Source organism: Rousettus aegyptiacus, unplaced genomic scaffold (assembly GCF_014176215.1).
Source record: "Rousettus aegyptiacus isolate mRouAeg1 unplaced genomic scaffold, mRouAeg1.p scaffold_m13_p_17, whole genome shotgun sequence".
NCBI lineage: Eukaryota > Metazoa > Chordata > Mammalia > Chiroptera > Pteropodidae > Rousettus > Rousettus aegyptiacus.
In genome coordinates this window covers 26963833-26982236 of record NW_023416292.1, presented here as the reverse complement: position 1 = coordinate 26982236, position 18404 = coordinate 26963833, and the positions used below count along the sequence as shown (strand labels likewise).

Here is an 18404-nt window from a genome sequence, read left to right as displayed (position 1 = left end):
GGAACATCAAGTGACATTCTCTGTCCTCAGGTGTCCTGTGACAACCACATCCAAATTCTTCAGGTTCTGATCAACCGTAAAAATGAGATTTTTGGCACGATTAGCATCGCACTGGAGTCACTGGTATGAACTAGCCACCGTAACCCCCCGAGCTCTCTTCAGCACCTTCCCGTGCAAGATACAAAGCGTCAGCAGAAGAGGAGTCTCAGGCCCCACACCCCCAAAGACAAGGTGGCCTCAGGAATAGGTTTATCGGTTTATTTCTTGATGAAATAATTCCCAAGAGCGCGTGTGAAAGCAGCAGGGTGAGCAAAGTGAAACAGAGGTCGGGAAGGGAACTGGAGACACCGCCCAACACCCGTGGAGGGCCTCAGTTTGGCTTGGCTTCCGCAGGACGCGCTGCAAGGGTGGGGGCCGGGAGAGCGCAGAGCAAAGCCAGGGAGGGAGGGCTCAGAATGCGGCGGGGGGCGCGAACTCAGAGCCAGATGTCAGAGGTGCAGTCGCCCCCAGGATAGCGCATCTCATGGGCCAGGGCTGGGCCGAGGGGCTCCTTCCCAAAGTCCACCAGGAAGTTGGGGTTCAGCTTCAGCCCTCCATTGACTGTGTCTACATCAACCTGCAGCATCACAGAGCCTTCCCTGGTGGCAGCCGGGAGGGGAGAAGGGAGAGGTCAGAGCTGGGTGGGTCCCGGGGGGGATGAGCGCAGAGCAGGGTCTGTAAGGTGGGGGCAGGTGGGGTGCCTGAGGCGTCTTCAGAAAGCGTCGTGACCCATCTGGGAGAGGAGGGCTGGGAGGGGAGCCCAGGCTGCGTGCTTCTCACCTGATGAGTTCAGGGTAAAACTGCTTGTCCCAGGTGCTGTACAGCGACGTGGTGATGTACAGACGCTTCCCGTCTAGGCTAAGCTGGATCATCTGGGGGCCTCCAACCACCCGTTTTCCCTTGGGAAAACCAGGGGTCAGTCCCCAGGGCAACACCCGGACCCCAGGGCGTGCTCAGCCGCTGCCTCCCCTCCCCCGCACTCCACCAGCAGGGACCTGAGGGCACCCACAAGCCGGCAGAGACCCTCACCTTGACCACCAGGGGCTCGGGCTGGGCTGTGAGCTCCTGGTCCTCCAGCACTTTCACGGGGCCTCCCTTCACAATGCTGCCCCCCAGGAAGAGCTGGGTGGGGCGTGGCAGAGAGCAGAGGACAGTGGCGGGAGGGGAGGACCGTGCAGGGGGCACAGCTCACCTCAGCTGGACCTCTCCCTCCCCCCCACCCCTCCTATTCCCATGGAAGCTGGTCCTGGCCCAGAGCACCCCTCAGCCCCCATTTTCGCCTCCCCTGCCCCTCCCTTATCATCCCCGCCCCCTCCTCATGCAGCCTCTCTTCTCCCACCTCCCTCCCTTTCCCCATCCTGCCAGGGCCCCCACCTGCCCCGTGAGGCGGGGCCTCTGCGGGTCAGAGACGTCATACTGTCGCAGGTCCCCGTGCAGCCAGTTGCTGAAGTAGAGGAAGCGGTCATCCAGAGACAGCAGGATGTCGGTGATCAGGCCTGCGGCGGGCGAGTGGTCCGGAGGCTTTCAGCGCTCCCGCGGCCCAGGCTGACCGCGACCTTCAATTCCCACTGTCCCCTGGGCACCCACCTGGCATTTCAGGCAGCATCCAGCCCTTCACTTTTTTGGGGGGCACCTGGATCACCTTCTCCACCGACCAAGTGCCTGCCTGCACCAGGGTTAGGAGGCAGAGGTGAGCTGTCAGGGCTGGAGGTGCGGGCAGATCTGGGTCTCCCCAGGGCCCGCTGCCTACAGAGAGGCTGTGGCTACAGTGCCTCCTTGCCACTAGGGTCTAGTTCTGACCTAGGCCCCCAACGGCAGAGGCCACGTCTGCCTCGCCGCCACCTGCCCAGCACCTGCACAGTGCCCAACACAGAAGCTCACAGTGTTTTTTTGAATGAATGAATGAATGAGTGAATGAGTGTGGGTTAAGGAGGAACTAGCCTAGGGCTGAGAGTGGACAGGTGGGTATGTGGCCGGGTTTCTCGGTCCTGGCCAAGTCTGGGCTGGCGCGGCCAAGCAGAGGCTCCTGGCCACTCCTAGGGAGGGGGTGAACGTCATGCCCATGGAAGCCCGGGCGGGGGTGCGGACGGCACTCTGGGAGGACAGGGCGGGAGGGCGCGTGTCACCTCATTTTTGAAGAAGCGCTGGATGGTAGAGCTCAGGGCACAGCCCACGAAGCCCTGGGCGGCGGCCGGGTCGTGCAGAAAGCGGATCTCTAGGGGGATGAGCCCCTCCTGCAATGGCAGGGTCTCCACAATCTCATGGCGCTGCCAGTCCCAGACATGCAAGTGGCTCCCATATCGTCCTGGGTGGAGACGGGCCGGCGGGCAGACTCAGGATCGGGGGCAGAGGGTGTGGGCCACGGCCGGGGGACTGGCCAGGTCGAAAACGCATCGGAGGAAGCGAGAGCACTAAGCGCTTCCTGTGCCGCCGCTCACGGCCTGGGGTCCACACGAGGGAAACGAGAGTGCCGGAGAGCGGGGTTTGCAGGTGGAAAGGGGGGGGCATGTGTGCCCAGGCTCCTGCCGGCCCGCGGGGGCTGCTCACCCGCCTCTACATCAGCGGGATTGAAGCCATCTCTAAAGACGTTGGGAGCTGCCCATTCGGTGCTGATCATGACATCGTGTCGAGGCTGGTACCAGAAGTCATAGCCCAAAGGCGCAGCACCCCCAGGCCGCTCCCACGTCCCCTTCACCTCCAACGTCTCTCCATCCAGCAGCACGAAGCCCCCTGGGAAGGGAAGGGAGTAGGGTGGCAGTAGAGACGGCACCTCACCCAGCCCTCACCCCCGGGCATGTCCGAGAGGCCCCGGGTCCATCGCTCGCCACCCTCTCCTAGCACCGTGTTCACGTCTGCGCCTTAAACCAGGCGCCCAGTGGGTCCCGCCTAGAGCATCGCACGGTAGACATTTTATAAGCGTCAGCTCTGATCATACCATAAAAGACATAACAAATGTGGAGATTACAAGTCCCAAGGACTGTGTGATTTGCTCACGAATTCACAAAGGCCGACACATTCGAAGTGTGTGTTTTCTGGGGCCATATCTGTGCTCACATTCCCCACAGCAGACTGTTCCGATTATAACCTTTAAGTGAATTCATAGGTGAAGGCCCATCTTTATAGAAATGGTCGAAACCAATGAAGTTACCTGACCGTAGTTTAAATGTTGGATGAGACCCAGTCCCCCCACCACCACCCCGGTTTTCCCTGGAAGGTTGTTCCACTTCTCCCACAGCTTGGGACCTGCTCCCCTCACAGATGTGGCAGGAGGTACCTTTGCCATTGCCCTTGGGGTCTCCCAGGGCGCTGATCATCACCTCACCGCTGGGCAGGCAGTGGCTGGTGTGGAGGCAGCCCAGGCCGCACTTGGCGTGGATGTCCTCGGGCTCGATGACCTGGAGAGGGCGAGGAGTGCGGTCAGACTCTCCCGGGGCTGGGTATCCCCATTCCCTACTCCTTCGCTCACCCACTTCTATCTGCTGACATCATCCTCTTTTCCTCAAAACAGGGACACAATTGTCCCTGTGGGAATATGGCAGAAATTCGGTCTGATCACTTGTGCAGAGCAGCGAGGGAGAGTCAGAGGGCCCGCAACCTCCCAGCCGGCAAGTCCTGGTCTGTCTTGAAGGCACTCACAGCCCTGCGGGACCACAAACCCCTCGTGGGCCGGCAACAGCTCTGCCTCGCCAGCAGCCCCCTGCCTAAGGGCAGCCCTGGGCTCCTGCCTGGGAAAAATGGCTCCTTCCCCACTCAGAGGAAAAGCAAGAATCCGCTGCCCTCCCTGCCCGCCACTTCCCTGCCCCGTGGCACCGGCTGGTGACCACTCGGAATGCCCCCGAACTCTGCTCTGAGTCGGCTCTCCTCTGGTCCCTGCTCCTGAGCCCGGACCCTGCCCGAGAGCTGGAGGCAGCTGAGTGCGGCAGGCCTCCCGCCCACAGGGTGTCGGAGCGGCGAGGGCAGGGCGCGCGCCTTGTGCAGCTTCGGCGCGCGGGGCTCGGCGCCCACATCCACCACGTAGACGCGGGAAGACACCAGGCCGGGCAGCACCAGCTTGGTGCGCGCCTTGCGGCCGTCGCCGTAGCAGCTGCTGCACGTGTTCCACCCCGAGTGGTGCAGCTCGTCCTTCAGGTTGGGCATGGGCAGCCGGTGGATGACCTGCGACGCGAGGGGCAGGGTCATGCCGGCTCCGCCACGCCTCCCTCCGCCTTTGGAACAGGCGCCCGCAGAACGCGCTGTGACTCGCCCGCAGGGCACGCTGCTTTGACCTCACCGGGCACCTCCGTGGTGCCGTCCTGCAGTCGGCGGCGCCCCCTCCGCCCCGTATGCTCCCCGCCCCGTCTCCCGCAACCCCCAGCCCGTCCCCGGCCAGACCCAGGGAGGGTTTAGGAAAGAACTAGGAAGGGCGTCCCCAGGGCCTATGCTAGAGGACAGGTCACGGGCTACACCTCACCTGGCAGTACTGGGGGGACTTGGGGTCAACGTCCACTGTGGCTAGATAATCCGGGGCCTCGATGCCCGTGTTTCGGTAAATACAGGGCAGGTAGAGAATCTCCTCCCTGGGTCCTGGGGGTAGAGAGCAGACAGTGCGGGGCGGGGCAGAGGGGACCGGCAGGGTCAGCTGGGTGCGCCTGAGCGCGGAGGCCAGGCCAAGAGACCCCGACCGCAGCGCCGCCGCCCCGCAGCGCTGGCATCGGTAGAGGGCGCCTGCCTGCTCGCAGGGTCCCTCCCCAGGTGCCGGGCCTCAGACGTCGAGCGCTTACCTTTCATGGCCTCTAGAGGGCTGGGGTACCCGGGCCCACACTTGCCACATTCCGCCGCTGTGGAAACAACGGGGCGTGTTGGCTGGACCACGCTCGAGAGCGGCGGGGCGCTGCCCGCAGCCAGGGCAGATGCGCCGTCCCAGGTCCTCGCCCCGCCCCAGCCGCGCTCCCTGCCGCTGGAAGCCCTGACGGTGTGCGCAGATGCGGCCCGCAGGTGCACACGCGCTCGACAGGGCCCACGCAGGGGAGACTGGGGGGCGCGGTGACCAATCCCGGCCGGTCACGGACGAACCCGGGGAGCTTGGGCACATGACTTAACCTCCTTGGTCTCATCATCTATAAAAGAGGGGTGATACGGCGGCCAGCACGGAAGTCACCGCGCAGGGGCAGGCCCGGGTGCAGCCGTGTTTGCCGTTTCGGCCCGGGCACCCTGGCTGTCCCCGAGGAGCCGGCGTGGTGCCAGTTCACTCCCTCCGCCGAAAGCAATCTTTCCCAAGGACCCGACGCTTCCTGCTTTTCTCTCCTCTGGTTCTGCCCCCTGGCTGCCGGCCAGGGCCTGGATTATATCACAGAGGGTCTGGTAAGGGGTAGGAGGCCAAAGTTCGAGGCTGCAGGGCTGGTAGCTTCTGGATACCCTTAGACCAGTTTCTGCCCCTGGGTGGTCCCCACTTCCATTATCCGTGAAGCAGGGCTTTGGGCCCAGCTCCAGGGAGCTCAGAGGCCCACCCCCCAGAGCTAGGGGGAGTGGCTCCCTTGCCGCCCCGCCTCTGTCGCCGTCTGCCCCCTGTCTGGAAAGCCAGCTGCCAAGGAGGACAGACAGCGGGGAGCAGGCTTGAGGCAGCTTTTGGGGCCTGACCAGGAGGAAGGGCTGCAGAAGAGCGGGGAGCTGTCCCCAGGTGGAACCCCGGAGTGGAGGCCACAGGACTGGGCACCCCTCCCTGCCCTGTCCCAAGGCCAGTCTGGCCTCTGTCCGACCGCGGGGCCCCGCACATGGGGAGCCAGGAGGAGCCAGCCGAGCCTGCAGCGGTGTGGGCCCAGGACCTCGGGCAGGAAGCAGGACTCCCTACTCGCAGCAGCCGAGGGCGTAGGAGGCCGAGAGGCAGCAGCAGCGCTTTAGAAAGCGGGTTTCACGCTTTGGGTTTGATACCCACTCTCTCCACTTTCTCCCCTTCATTCGCTACAAGGGGATTATGACATTCTGCTGCGAGGCCAGATGCGACTGTGTGCAGTACTTCTGTGAGGGCGAAGTGCTCTGCCAGCACAGGGGGCCCTGCCGGAAAGGGGGATCCCAGGCACCACTTGGTGCTCAGGATGAGGGTGGGAGCGGGCTGAGGGAGAGAGAGGAACTGAGGAGACTTGCGTTGCTGCACCACCAAGCTGTCAGGGCCCCGAGTGGGGGGAGGGGAAGGCAAGGGGGCTGCTGGACGCGGGGGGAAGGCGAGCCAACACCCCAGACTTGGAGACTGAGCTACAAATGGTGCAAAGCCAAACAGGGCCACACGTGGAGGAGGCGGCGCTCTCCACCCTGCCCTGTCAGGCAAAGTCTCTGAACATCTTGGCTTCCAGATGAACCCAGGGAAGGCTCTCAAATTTCCCCAGTGCCAGGCTGGTTGCTGGGCATTCTTCCTGCCCAGGAAAGAGCCAGCTCCCTGGGAACTAGGACCTTGGCTCTCCAACCAGACCCAAACTCCTCCTGGTCTGACATCCATTCCCACGCATGTGGCATAGGGAGACTTCGGGAACTGAGAGGGTCGGGGTCGCTGAGACAGGCCCCAGTGAGAGTGTGGGCTTCTTGATCGCCCCCCTGAACCCCACCACCACCCCAAGTGGCTGGTGATTCAGGGCAGCTGGAGAGCAGCCCCAGACATGGAAGGCGTGGGTTCCCTATACCCTGTAGGGAGAAGTTGGCCCAGGACTGAAATCAGGATTGTGTCTTTTAAGGTGACAGCCAAGGACATAGAGGTTTCACACCAAAGTACCCTGCACCTGATTTTCTCAGGTGTGGAAAGGCACCCTGATTCCAGGCCGCAGCTGGAGAGCTGAGTGGAGCCCAGAGTTGCCCTTCCCAGGAGTCCCTCTACCTTGCGTCCAGCTGCGTACAGAAAACTCTGGCTAAGCTGGGAAATGCACGGGTCAGGGAGAGGTGTGGACTGTGGACGGCTGAGCAGAGTGCAATCGTCTGTCCCCTACCCAGCTCCCACCCTCACTCAGGCTTCTGTCACTTCCTGGAGGGTGGGCCGGGGTGGGCAGTGGGGGAGGAGGGTTGTAGTGGTCGGAAGCGCCTCCTTACCCATGCTGCTGGCTGCTGGCTTTGGTCTCCGCGGTCCCGGAAGGAGGGAAGCTGTGCTGGAGTCTGAGGCAGGCCGGACTGGGGAGGCAGAAGAGAGCGGGAAGGGATTTATTTGATCAGTGGGGTGGGCGGGGCAGTGGGAGGGCCAGGGCTGCACTCCAGAGGGAATGGCAAGGGTGGCTGGCCAGCAACCTCTCACCTGACCTGGCTGGTCCGAGAGAGGCTCCTCCACAGTGCGCCTAACCTCAGGATTCAAAGCAATTCATCTGGCTGCAGAGCTCACAGTTTTCCTACCACTTCGTGCTCTTTCTTGTCTGTTCTGCTTTGTCTGTTTTGGCCGGGAAGCAGGTGGGGAGGCCTGAACCAGAAGGCATGGGGAGGACATGGTGTCATGTTTCTGGAAATCTCTGTCCTGAGACACTCTGAAATGGGGAGACAAGTGCACAGGTGCCTCCCAACAGGGCTGTGACGTCTTTATGGGAGAGGTGAGGTGGCTGCCTTTGCAGGGGCTCAGGAAGAAGAGATTGAGTTTCTATTTTCATTTGATATAGTTCCACATATTTTTTTTAAAAAAAGCATGTATAACTTTTGTAACCAACAGCCCAAATAAAGCTCTGTGTGTGTGTGTGTGTGTGTACAGTATCATAATATTTATATAAAAAGAGAAGAAGAGCAGTCATGTGTGGTGCAGATGAGGGCCACCGAGGGACCCCATCCTGGGGAGGACTGGCCCTGGTCCCTTTCACCCTGCAGCTGCCTCACCAACCTGCATGCTCTGTCCTTTGAGAAGACGCACATGCGCATGGTCATTCATGCGTTCATTCCATCTTGCACGCCACAAACATTTCTGGAGTATTGGTTGTGGTAGGGAAAGTGGCGAACAAGGCAAAGCTTCTGCCCTTACAGCCAATAATCAAGTAAACACGTAAACACATCAGATCATCTCAGGTGAGCGCTTTGGAGGAGGCAGGGGAGAGGAGGGGAGACCGAGCCTGCAACATTAAAGAGGGCATCAGGTCTGTACGTATGGGTCAGGATTCACGTGTGATTGTACAGCACGGACGTCTAAAAGCCCCACGACGCCCAAATGCACACAACCTGTAGAACACGAGGCAGCAGCCTGTGGTGGCCTGCGCAGGACTGGTCCGCCAGGGTGACGTTCCATCAGCGAGGCAGCGCTTCTGAACCCTGATACCGTTGGAAGGAGGAAGCGGCATTTCCTGAGAACCTGTAACCGGCTGTGAGCTCAAGTCCTCACATGACAAACCCACACAGGTAAATCACTTTTTCTTCATCTCAGATTAAGGAGACAAGGGTTTCACTGGTTTACCCACCTGCTTGCAGCTCCTCCCAGCCTATGTTCACATTTGCCTCTCGGGGCAACGGCAAAGCTCAGAGAAGACAAAGAAAATAAAAAATCCGCGTCCCCAGCCAGGGCTTCCCACAAAGCACCTGGTTTGGGAGGCACCTGGAGGGCTCCTTCCTCACCCTCAGTCGCCTTACTCTGCCAGTTTCTTTTTTCATGTTTGGGAGCGGCTCCCTCTCACCCCGGGGCTGCAGGGCTCGCCCCTGGGTGTTAAGCTCCTGGCCCCACCAGCAGGATGGGTTTCAGCAAACGCAGGCCTCCTGGCTCACAGCGCTGAGTGGCTGGTGGCCTGAGGACCAGGGCCAGGGAGACACTGAAGAGGCGAAAGAAGTGTTTAAAAGCAAACGTGACCTTCTTAGCCATTTTATCCCCATCTCGTTAGAGAGAGGACACAAATGGAGAGGCTCTCTGCGGAAAATTTCAATAAATAAAAAAGGACACAGAATATAATATCTCCCACCCTTAATACAAATCAGCTCATGACTCATCTTGTTAAAATTATGCCTCCCAGCCTCCTTCCACTAGATATTTCGATGCGAACCCTAGACATTATACTCCTTCTTGCATTAATATTTCAGTATGCATCCCTTCAAGAAATGTTCTTTGTAAAACCGCAATGCCGTACCAACACCGATACGATGTCTTCACTATTATCAGATATCCGCTCAGTGCTCAGAACGACCCTGCTGTCTCGAGGTTTTGTTTTACACTTCGTTTATTTGAATTGAGACCTGAGGAGGAGCCCTATCTACCTTTCTATTGTCTCTTCTGATACATCTCTTAAATCTCTTTAATGTGCAGGTGAGACAGGGAGGTCTCCTGAAGACCGATTTCGTTCAAGTGAAGAAGGGTCAGCCCAGACGGAATGGTGTATCTTGTTAGACTTCTAACCCGCAGGAAGAAGGGTGACGTGGGTTTGAAAACCAATTACGTGGTCTAGAAGAGGTACCAGCAACATCGGTTACAGAGGCACGGGCGGAAGTCTGCCGTTACCCCCATCCTCCCTCAGCCTTCCTCCTGGGCCAAGCCTGGCCCCAGAAGAGCTGAAACGAGGCGGAGCCATGAAGTGGCTTTCATGCGGTCACCTCCACCTTTATGGAGGCCCACTCGGCTTCCACATTCTCAGTTAAGAGCCTGTTAAGAAAGAATTGCATCAGTCTTGCTTAATGTCCCCAATTAACACAACAAAAGCCTTAGTAGAGTCTCAATTTTGGACATGTCACAATACTGTAATTAAAATGTTCAAAGGAAAATAAAAGCCATTCTGTTTGAGGCTGGAAGAACCTTTTGTCCCTGGAGCCATTTCTCTGAGTTAGTTTCTCTATGAGGGCTCAGGACAGGTAGGTCCAAATCTCCTCCTTCCCTGGGAAGCCCAAGACCTGTGTTTTGTCACCTCAGCACAAAGGTGTTACCTGGGAAGAAGATAGGGAATACTTCTAGATTCCCAGAAAGACTGGAACGCCCGAAGGTTTAGGAGATCTGTACTGATTTCTGAGTAGGGCCGGCGGGTGGGCCGAGCGGGCCGCCAGGGACAGTCAGGGGCTTGGGAGGGAGGCTCCTAACGGCCCCCCACAGGAGGGCCGCGGGACACTCCGCAAACCAAACGGCCAGCCGTGGCAGCAAGAACATAGGCCGTGTGTGGCCTTCACGGGGTGGCACGCTGCTCACCTCTAACCCCACGGGGCCTGCCGCTGAGGGTCCACTTGGCTCACAGAGGCCACCACACCAGACCACCGCCTGCGAGAGGGTGCTTACCGCAGCTCTTGTCCAACAGGAGGCAGAAATGTGTTCCTTCAGGTTGGTAGTTACATACTTGGATTTTCTCTTGTTCCCCTGTTTCCCTACCTCTGCCACTGCCGCCCTGCGGACACCCCAGGTGCCATCATGGTGCCCCATGCGGCATGGCTGCTGACAAAGCTCTCACTGTGCAGTGGAAGAGCCCTAGCATGCAACACGCTCTCCAAACGTGAAGTCATCCAATCGTCACGGCAACCACACGGAGCTAAAAGACTGCCGTTATCTCTCTCTTACGGAGGAGTGGTGCCGATGGCTCCACGTCAGCAGGAGGACCATGCGGAACGAGGCCTATTTCTGAACGCGGGCTCTGGCTCTACGCTCTTGCCCGCCCCTCGGCTCGGCAGCTGCCCCTCTTACAGGCCGCTGAACCTTCTGAGGCTGGAGCGCTGACTGCAGAACGCAGTTTATGCTCTGAACCGGCAACCGTTGCACGGCCGCGTTTCTCTCTCAGCCAGACCATGATGCTCTGGGGGGGGGGGGCGCTCTCAATATGACCCCTAACAGCTCGGGCACAACGTTTTTGCCTGCAGTTCCACAACTCTGGGCTCAGCTGATTTCGAGGTTTGGCGTCGCCTGCAAAGAGGAGACACCAGTATTCCACTGAGCTGGAACCTGAGACAGTTGCCTGGCTATTTGGGGCTTTTTATGCCATCAAGTGAACAGGCGGAAAAGGGGGACAAGTGTTAGCTGGGGCGAGCGATCGTGATGATGTAGAGACCACAGGTTGCTATTACACATCAGGGTCAGGAGGGGGACACCCCAGGGATACCTTGCACCCCTATGCCAAATGGTTAAAGTGAACAGAAGATGAAAATGGCAGAAGCAAGATAATCGAGAGTCCAGATCCCCCAAGACTGAAGGTTCAGGTGACTCCACGAGGAAAGAACTGCGGCCACCTTAAGACCTGGCTGTGCGGCTTACTGGTTTAGAGGCTGAGACCTGGCGCCGGACTACCTGGGCTCAGATCTGAGCACCAAGACGTGCCGGCCGTGCACCTAGGTCCACTTTCAGTTTCCACACCTGTAAAATGGCACAATACCAGTTCACGCCTCAAGTGGTCATTTATAATTAAGTGATATTTGTAAAGCACTTAGGACAAGATCTGGCGTGTAGCAAACACTCTATAAATGTTAGCTATTATTAATGCAAAGGGATGAAAGGAAAGCCATAAATACAAGCCACATCCTCAGGATTAGCTACCAAAATGAGAACAATGCACGCAAAAACCTGTACGGGAAGGTTTATACCAGTTTTATTCATAACAGCCAAAAACCAGAAACGATCCAGGTGACTTTCAATATGCAGATGATTAAACAAATAGATATGTCCACAGCATGGTAGATCACCCAGCAATAAAAAGAAGCGAACTACTGAGCAGCAAAGGAAACCATGAGCAAAATGAAAAGGTAAACCTAACGAATGGGAGGAAATATCATCAAATTATATAGCCGTTAATGAGTTGATACCCAAAATATACAAAGAATGCATACAACTCAATAGTAACAAACAAACAAACAAAAAACCCAAACAATTAAATTAAAATTGGGCAGAGGATCTGAATACACATTTTTTTAAAGACATTCAGGTGGCCAACAGGTCTTTGAAAAGACTCTCGACATCACTAATCACCAGGGAAAGGCAAATCAATGAGCTATCGCCTCACACCCGTGAGAATGGCTATTATCAAAAGGGCAAGAAGTAACGGGTGTTAGTGAGGATGTGGGGAGAAGGGACCCGGTGGGCTTCCGTGTCTAGCTCCAGACTTGAATACCGGCAATTATCTTTGTTGTTGGTTTTGGGCAAACAGGCATTCTTATGTTTATGTCTTCCATTTATATTCTTATTTTGCAGAGTTTTATTAGGCAAGGCTGCTGACTTTCAAAAAGTGCTTTTGGGGGACATCTATTCATACGATCCTATGGGCTCTCTCCTTTACTTTGATGTAATGAATTAAGTTCACAAAATTATTAAAAAATAATAAATTTAACATCCATGATCTATATGAGGAAAAATATGAACTATTACTTTAACAATCCAGAAATGACTCTATGAAAAGGTGTACCATATTTTTAGATGAAAAATTTAATATAAAAATGTCAATTTTTCTCAAATTAATGATTATATTCCATTAGGAATCCCCACATATATGAAGGAATGGAAAAAAATTATTTGAAAGTTCATACGGAAGAATCATAGCATAGATATTGCTATGAAAGTACTAAAAACTTTCTTGGGGTGTTACTTTTTTTCCTTTTTTTCTTTTTGCCTTACTTACTGTTAAAATTTATTACAAAGTAACTGCAATACATCACTGAAACAGAGCCTACAAACAAATTTTTAGTATATTTAAGGACTTATTACTTGACAAAGGTAGACAAAGGAAAAGGATGTTTGGTCGTACATGGTATTGGAATAAGTTTATTGATAGGGAAGAAAATCAAGGTACGTCTACTATCTCATACCAGCTCCACAACGAAACTTAGAGAATAAAGATCCAAATTTTAAAAAGTGGAACACATAAAGAAAACAAATAAAGTGTAAAGACTACAAAGAAGCAATTCATAGAGGAAGAGATTTGAATATAACACTCTTCATTAGTGTAATGAAAATTAAAAGAGCACATCTATTTTTCACCATCAGATTGGCAAAAATAAAATAACTGTAATATTCAATGGTTTTGAGGATGTGAGAAAATTGGACATGTTCTAATTACAGAGTCATATACCGTTTATGAGAGTAAAAGTTTGATACAATCTGTATTAGTTGGCTTAAGCTGCCATAAAATAAAACAGACTGGGCGGCTTGACTAATGGAAATTTATTTTCTCACATGTCTTAAGGGGGGATGTCCAAGGTCAAGGTGCCAGCAAAGTTGATTTCTGGTGATGCCTTTATTCCTGGCTTAGAGATGACTGCCTTTTTGCCGTGCCTGTGGAGAGAGAGAAAGAGAGAGATCAGGTATCTCTTTCTTGTCTTATAAAGGACACTGGGCCTATAGGATTCGGGCCTCACCCTTATAACCTCATTCAACCTTAATCGTAGAGAACAAGTGGTCATGTATTTTTGCAACACGATGTAAAAACAATAGCAGAGGGAGTTCTGTACTTTGAAAAGCTATCCCGAAGCATGCTTTCTCAAAGTTCAGGAATACCAATGTCTCTAAAAGGAATGAGCAACAGACAAGGATCGACGGAAAATCCTACATAGTTATCATAAGACAAAAGAGAATAAGGAGCAGAATAACAGCCTTGTTGACAATGAAAGCATGCCAGATGGACAGATGCTCCTATAAACAGAACATCCTGTAATCCACTGTTTCAAAATAATCTGAAAGATAATGAGAAAATTATGCAAGAAAGAAGAGAACAACATAAAACAGAAGTAGAAAAAAAAGCAGCTGTGAGGCGTTGAAACTTGGGAATAAATTGGAAATCAAAGAACAAATCTTTTGAAAAATGAAGTCTAAACTAGAAGGAATATAAAATGTAGTAAATACAACAGGTAGTGCCTTAAAAGAAAGAGAAGGTAAAGAAATTTTTAAGCTAAACATAGATGAAAAGTTATTAGGGATTCAAGAGATAGTGACACATATTAAAGATAACTAAAGAAGATCAAAAGCTGTAATATATAGACAATGTAAGCCCTGAATGATGAAACCAAAGCAGGGGAGACACTACACACGAAAAGCTGTAAACTGAGGAAAGTTTTAAAAAATATATTTTTAACGACATATTGAAATAATACACCACATATATAAAAATATAAACGGAAAAATTATATTGTCATCAGACTGTTTGACAGGAATAATTTAAATTAGAAGAAATTAGAATAATATGATTAAGATCCACTGAGGACAAAAATGTGAGCCAAGGATTTTATACCCAGCAAAAGTAACTCATAAGCTTGAAGGGTACAGACAACTGATAATGGCATTAACTAAGAGAATGTAGAATCCATAAGCCCTCCTGGAAGGATCTAGAAAAAACTTTAGTTTAGAGACGAAATGACTAGAGCAACACAAACATAAAGAGGACTGTTGATAAGGCATATATATCTATCTACACACACACACACACACACACACACGTGTGCGCGCGGGCGTGCAGAACTAAGAGTAAACGGGGATCCAGAGGAAAAGATTATAGTACAGTGGCTGTATGATCTGATAATGTGGATACAGTACAATGGGGGGAGAAAGAAAGAACACCAAAAAATGTCTTAATTATTTTTTGTAAATTAATACACCATGCAGGCTTGTAGCCTATGAGCAATGGTCTATAACATTTGGCCTAGGTAGTACCCGCTGGAGTAGCACTTTTAATTTCCTTCAAGAACTTTCCCTCTGCATTCACAGCTTGACTGTTTGAGGCAGGAGGCCTGGCTTTGGGCGTATCTCAGCTTTTAATACGCCTTCCTCATTTATCTGAATCATTTCTTGCTTTTGATTTAAAGTAAGAGACCGTGTGACTCTTACTTTCACTCGAACACTTAAGAGGCCATCGCAGGATCATTCATTTCAATATCCCTGTGTCTGGGGGAACAGGGAGCCCCCAGGGATTGGGGCGGGGGTGGTTGGCCAGCTGGTGGAGCATCCAGAGCTAACATGACGTTTATTAAGGTCTAAGTCTTATATGGGAGTGGTTCACGGTATCCCGCTAAAACTATTACAACATCAGAATTCACTGATCCCATAACAAATACAATACTGAAAAAGTTTAAAATATTGCGAGAATTATCAAAATGTGACAAAGCAACACGAAGTAGGCAAATGCTGTTGCGAAAACGGCGCGCCTGAGGCAGGGCTGCCACAAGCCTTCAATTTGTAAAAAACGCAATAACTGCAAAGCGCAATAAAATAAGCCACGCCCGTACAAACATAAGAGATCCTGGTTTACTGTCAGTTTCACGTGGGGGCTTTTGCTATGGACCCAACGAAGGCGGGAGAAATTCTCCCTTCTCCCTCGGGTCAGTGTCCTGAAGTGAACCCCCATTCCTACCTCCCACACTACCCTTTCCTTCCTTCAGTTTGTGCCTCAGAACAGTCTGATCCAGTCCACATTCCCCTGGCCCCCGACGCGCCGCTGCCGAATCCCAACTATCTGGCTGTCCCCGCCCCCCAGGACCGCGGTAGGGTCGGTGCTGACCTCGCCCACACGGCCGCCGGAAGCGGCTTGCAGGAAGAAGAGGGGCGTGGTCCTAAGGATCACTTCCGCTTCCGTCCGCGCATGCGCTCTCACTTCTTCTGCTACCGTGACTAAGATGGAAGTGTTCGGGGAGGCGCGGCTCGGACTCTGGGCTGGGGGTCCGGCCCCCGGGCAGTTTTACCGCATCCCGCCCACTCTGGGTTCCTCCGTGGACCCGGCATCCGCGTTCTGCCGGGGACCGATTACGCGCACCCAGTAAGCCCTGGGCGCCTCGGCCTGCGCAGGGGACGGCCCGTGGGGCCTGGCGCGACTGGCGGGTTCCGGGAGCCGGGGAAGGCGAGGGGGAGCGCCGCGCGCCGAGGCCCGGGGAATGACAGGAGCCTGGGAACATCCGCAGCGGAACACTCTGCGGGGAGTGGGACTCGGCTTTCCCCCGCGCCCCCCTCCAAACCTTCCTCTCTGCCCAGGAACCCCATGGTGACCGGGACCTCGGTCCTGGGCGTGAAGTTCGACTGCGGAGTGGTGATTGCCGCAGACATGTTGGGCTCCTACGGCTCCTTGGCGCGTTTCCGCAACATCTCTCGCATTATGCGAGTCAACGACAGCACCATGCTGGGCGCTTCCGGAGACTACGCGGATTTCCAGTATTTGAAGCAAGTTCTCGGCCAGATGGTGTAAGTCAGCTGGAGAACAGGGCGTAGTTCCCTAGTAGGGAGGAGATCCGCGGTTTTTTATCCCCATAAGCCCCCTTAAGGGGCTGCAGCAGAGGACAGGGAGAATCATTGGGTGAGTGCAGCAGCCAGCTTGCCACATTAGCGGGTGTAAATCGGGGCAGGCCGTGGTAACGTCTTTTGGGGGCGACTTTCATGCTCTCCCTTTTTTCATCATTTAATTTTAAGGATCGATGAGGAGTTGTTGGGAGATGGGCACAGCTATAGCCCTAGAGCCATTCACTCCTGGCTGACCAGGGCCATGTACAGCCGCCGCTCCAAGATGAACCCCCTGTGGAACACCGTCGTCATCGGAGGCTATTCCGATGGAGAGAGGTTGACTTGAATGCAAATAACTTATTTCCTTAACAACGTAATCTCAAGTGCCCTGTGCTGTCTGTCCCTCACCCCTAAGTAAATCCCACTTCTAAGTCAGACCCCATGGTCCCATCCTCTGGGTAAGGTACATAAACCTAAGGTGAAATGAGTGCTTTGACCTACTGTGTCTTGTCAGCTTCCTCGGTTACGTGGACATGCTTGGTGTCGCCTATGAAGCCCCTTCGGTGGCCACTGGTTACGGTGCATACTTGGCTCAGGTAAGTAGTCAGTCGAGAGGTGGGGGAGAGGGGAAGACAGTAGGCAGTGGGGGTTAGTGGGTTGTGTGGTGGTTCTTCCCTTGAAACTCTGACATGAGGCTAGGGTCCCTCCTGCTGGGCAGATGGTTCTCTTTGCAGTCTAGAGGCTGCGAGTGTCACTTGCATTCTTATGACAAGGTGGTATGTTCAGGAGTCAGTAGCCATGTGGAGAGGATACCCTAGGTCTGAGCACAAACAGGCACAGTTCGTTCTGGTGTGGCAGGTGTAATGTCACCTTCCACTCATTTGTGCATATTACAAAATAGCCTGGTCTTCAGGCCAATACCTCCCATGTTTTCGCCCCCAAATCTCCCTAGCCTCTGCTGCGAGAAATCCTGGAGAAGAAGCCGGTGCTGAGCCAGACCGAGGCCCGGGAGCTAGTGGAGCGCTGCATGCGAGTGTTGTACTATCGGGATGCCCGCTCTTACAACCGGGTGAGGAGGGGGCGGCTAAAGGGGCTGAGGCTGTAATCGCCAGGTTCGGATACTTGCAAATACCTGGGGTGTCCGAGCTGTGGAGAACAGGTTGCCCCACTTCTAGCTATTTCATGTTGGGGAAGGCCCTCTTCTTGACCCTTTCATGTGGGGTTCGGTGTTTTTATTGAATTTCTTTCTTCCAGTTTCAAATCGCCACCGTAACCGAAAAAGGTGTTGAAATAGAGGGACCACTGTCTGCAGAGACCAACTGGGATATTGCCCACATGATCAGGTGATTGAAATTTAAATTATAGTAGAAAAAAATAGGTGGTAGGAGAGTTGAGAGGCCCCTTGGCTTGCACTAAGTTAGATTTTCCTGGAAATCTCAACCCAAAAATCTTCTGGGTGGAATGGTTTTGGCTGGATAGAACTGCTTTTAGGTATTGATTCCTCTTCCTATGGCTTCACAATTTTATTATGCTCTTCCTTTTTTAGTGGCTTTGAATGAAATACAGGTGGATTATCCAGAACCGAAGTTACACCCTCCTTCCAACTTTGAACGTGGCAGGTTCAAAGCCACTTTTCTTTTGTAAAATAAATCTTTTGGAACGCTTGCTGAGTGGTTGTGTTCTGTCTCACTAGGTCACACCAGGAACGAAACCTCTTAAGTATTGCCATGTGCCATCCCCCCCAACCCCCCTCCCCCCGGGTCAGAGAACTCTGGGTCTTGGTTCTTAAAGCAAATAGTTCTCTGCTTGACAGTACAGAGGATACGCTACCGTCTTCACTTGGGGCTGTACTGAAGGCAGCTTTGTGTGGAAGGCAGGTTTAATCCTTGTTGGTTTCTGTGCTTAGCATTTTTCTTCAACATTTCCACATTACTAGATTCTAATAGTTTCCAGCTAATGTTGGCTGCAAATGTGATTTTAGTTAAAATGCTTTCAAAGACGTAGTCTCTAGTAGAGCTGTTCTGTGTAAGGTTACCCCCAAGCTGGAACTGATGGCCTCAATCTCTCCCCCAGTCTACCTCCACATGGGGAATACTAAGTAATTTCAATATTTAACCTAAACGGTTGTCCAAGTCTGCTACTAATTTCTTTCACTGTCAGAAAACCTCTTTTAAGTTCTGTATATTCATGAAAAAGTCCTACGTGTAGCTGTGAGTCAAATCAGTTGAAGTATTAGCCCACACTGCATCCCTGGAACGGTGTTAAACCTGAATTTAAGAAATGAACACCCTAGGTGATT

The 18404-nt window shown here is 53.4% G+C and overlaps 2 protein-coding genes across 2 annotated transcripts; one reads left to right on the top strand and one right to left on the bottom strand.

Moving 5' to 3' along the window:
* Positions 1 to 244: 244 nt before the first annotated feature.
* Positions 245 to 8378, bottom strand: SELENBP1 (selenium binding protein 1). The gene is made up of 15 exons (XM_016122870.2): positions 8188 to 8378; positions 7856 to 8081; positions 7289 to 7447; positions 7090 to 7167; positions 4800 to 4856; positions 4490 to 4602; positions 4009 to 4194; positions 3314 to 3434; positions 2587 to 2769; positions 2166 to 2344; positions 1627 to 1705; positions 1414 to 1535; positions 1069 to 1161; positions 820 to 938; positions 245 to 638 (listed from the first exon to the last, which is right to left on the bottom strand). The coding sequence occupies exons 4-15, from the start codon at positions 7091 to 7093 to the stop codon at positions 476 to 478; spliced, it is 1419 nt and encodes a 472-aa protein (XP_015978356.2). The 5' UTR covers positions 7094 to 7167; positions 7289 to 7447; positions 7856 to 8081; positions 8188 to 8378; the 3' UTR covers positions 245 to 475.
* Positions 8379 to 15486: 7108 nt separating this feature from the next.
* Positions 15487 to 17770, top strand: PSMB4 (proteasome 20S subunit beta 4). The gene is made up of 7 exons (XM_016122860.2): positions 15487 to 15650; positions 15863 to 16069; positions 16295 to 16441; positions 16620 to 16701; positions 17058 to 17174; positions 17360 to 17448; positions 17652 to 17770. Exons 1-7 carry the CDS (start codon positions 15511 to 15513, stop codon positions 17662 to 17664), a joined length of 795 nt encoding a protein of 264 aa, XP_015978346.2. The 5' UTR covers positions 15487 to 15510; the 3' UTR covers positions 17665 to 17770.
* The last annotated feature ends 634 nt before the right edge of the window (positions 17771 to 18404 follow it).

Bases quoted from the DNA above. Each gene is read 5' to 3' on its own strand.
- SELENBP1 (XM_016122870.2), bottom strand. The intron at 3,435-4,008 runs GCGCGCGCCCTG...CGCCCTCTCCAG, and splicing joins GCGCGCCGAAGCTGCACAAG to GTCATCGAGCCCGAGGACAT. The intron at 2,770-3,313 runs GTACCTCCTGCC...TTCCCTTCCCAG, and splicing joins CCCCAAGGGCAATGGCAAAG to GGGGCTTCGTGCTGCTGGAT.
- PSMB4 (XM_016122860.2), top strand. From the start codon at position 15,511: ATGGAAGTGTTCGGGGAGGCGCGGCTCGGACTCTGGGCTGGGGGTCCG. The intron at 16,070-16,294 runs GTAAGTCAGCTG...TTTAATTTTAAG, and splicing joins CAAGTTCTCGGCCAGATGGT to GATCGATGAGGAGTTGTTGG. The intron at 16,702-17,057 runs GTAAGTAGTCAG...AAATCTCCCTAG, and splicing joins ACGGTGCATACTTGGCTCAG to CCTCTGCTGCGAGAAATCCT.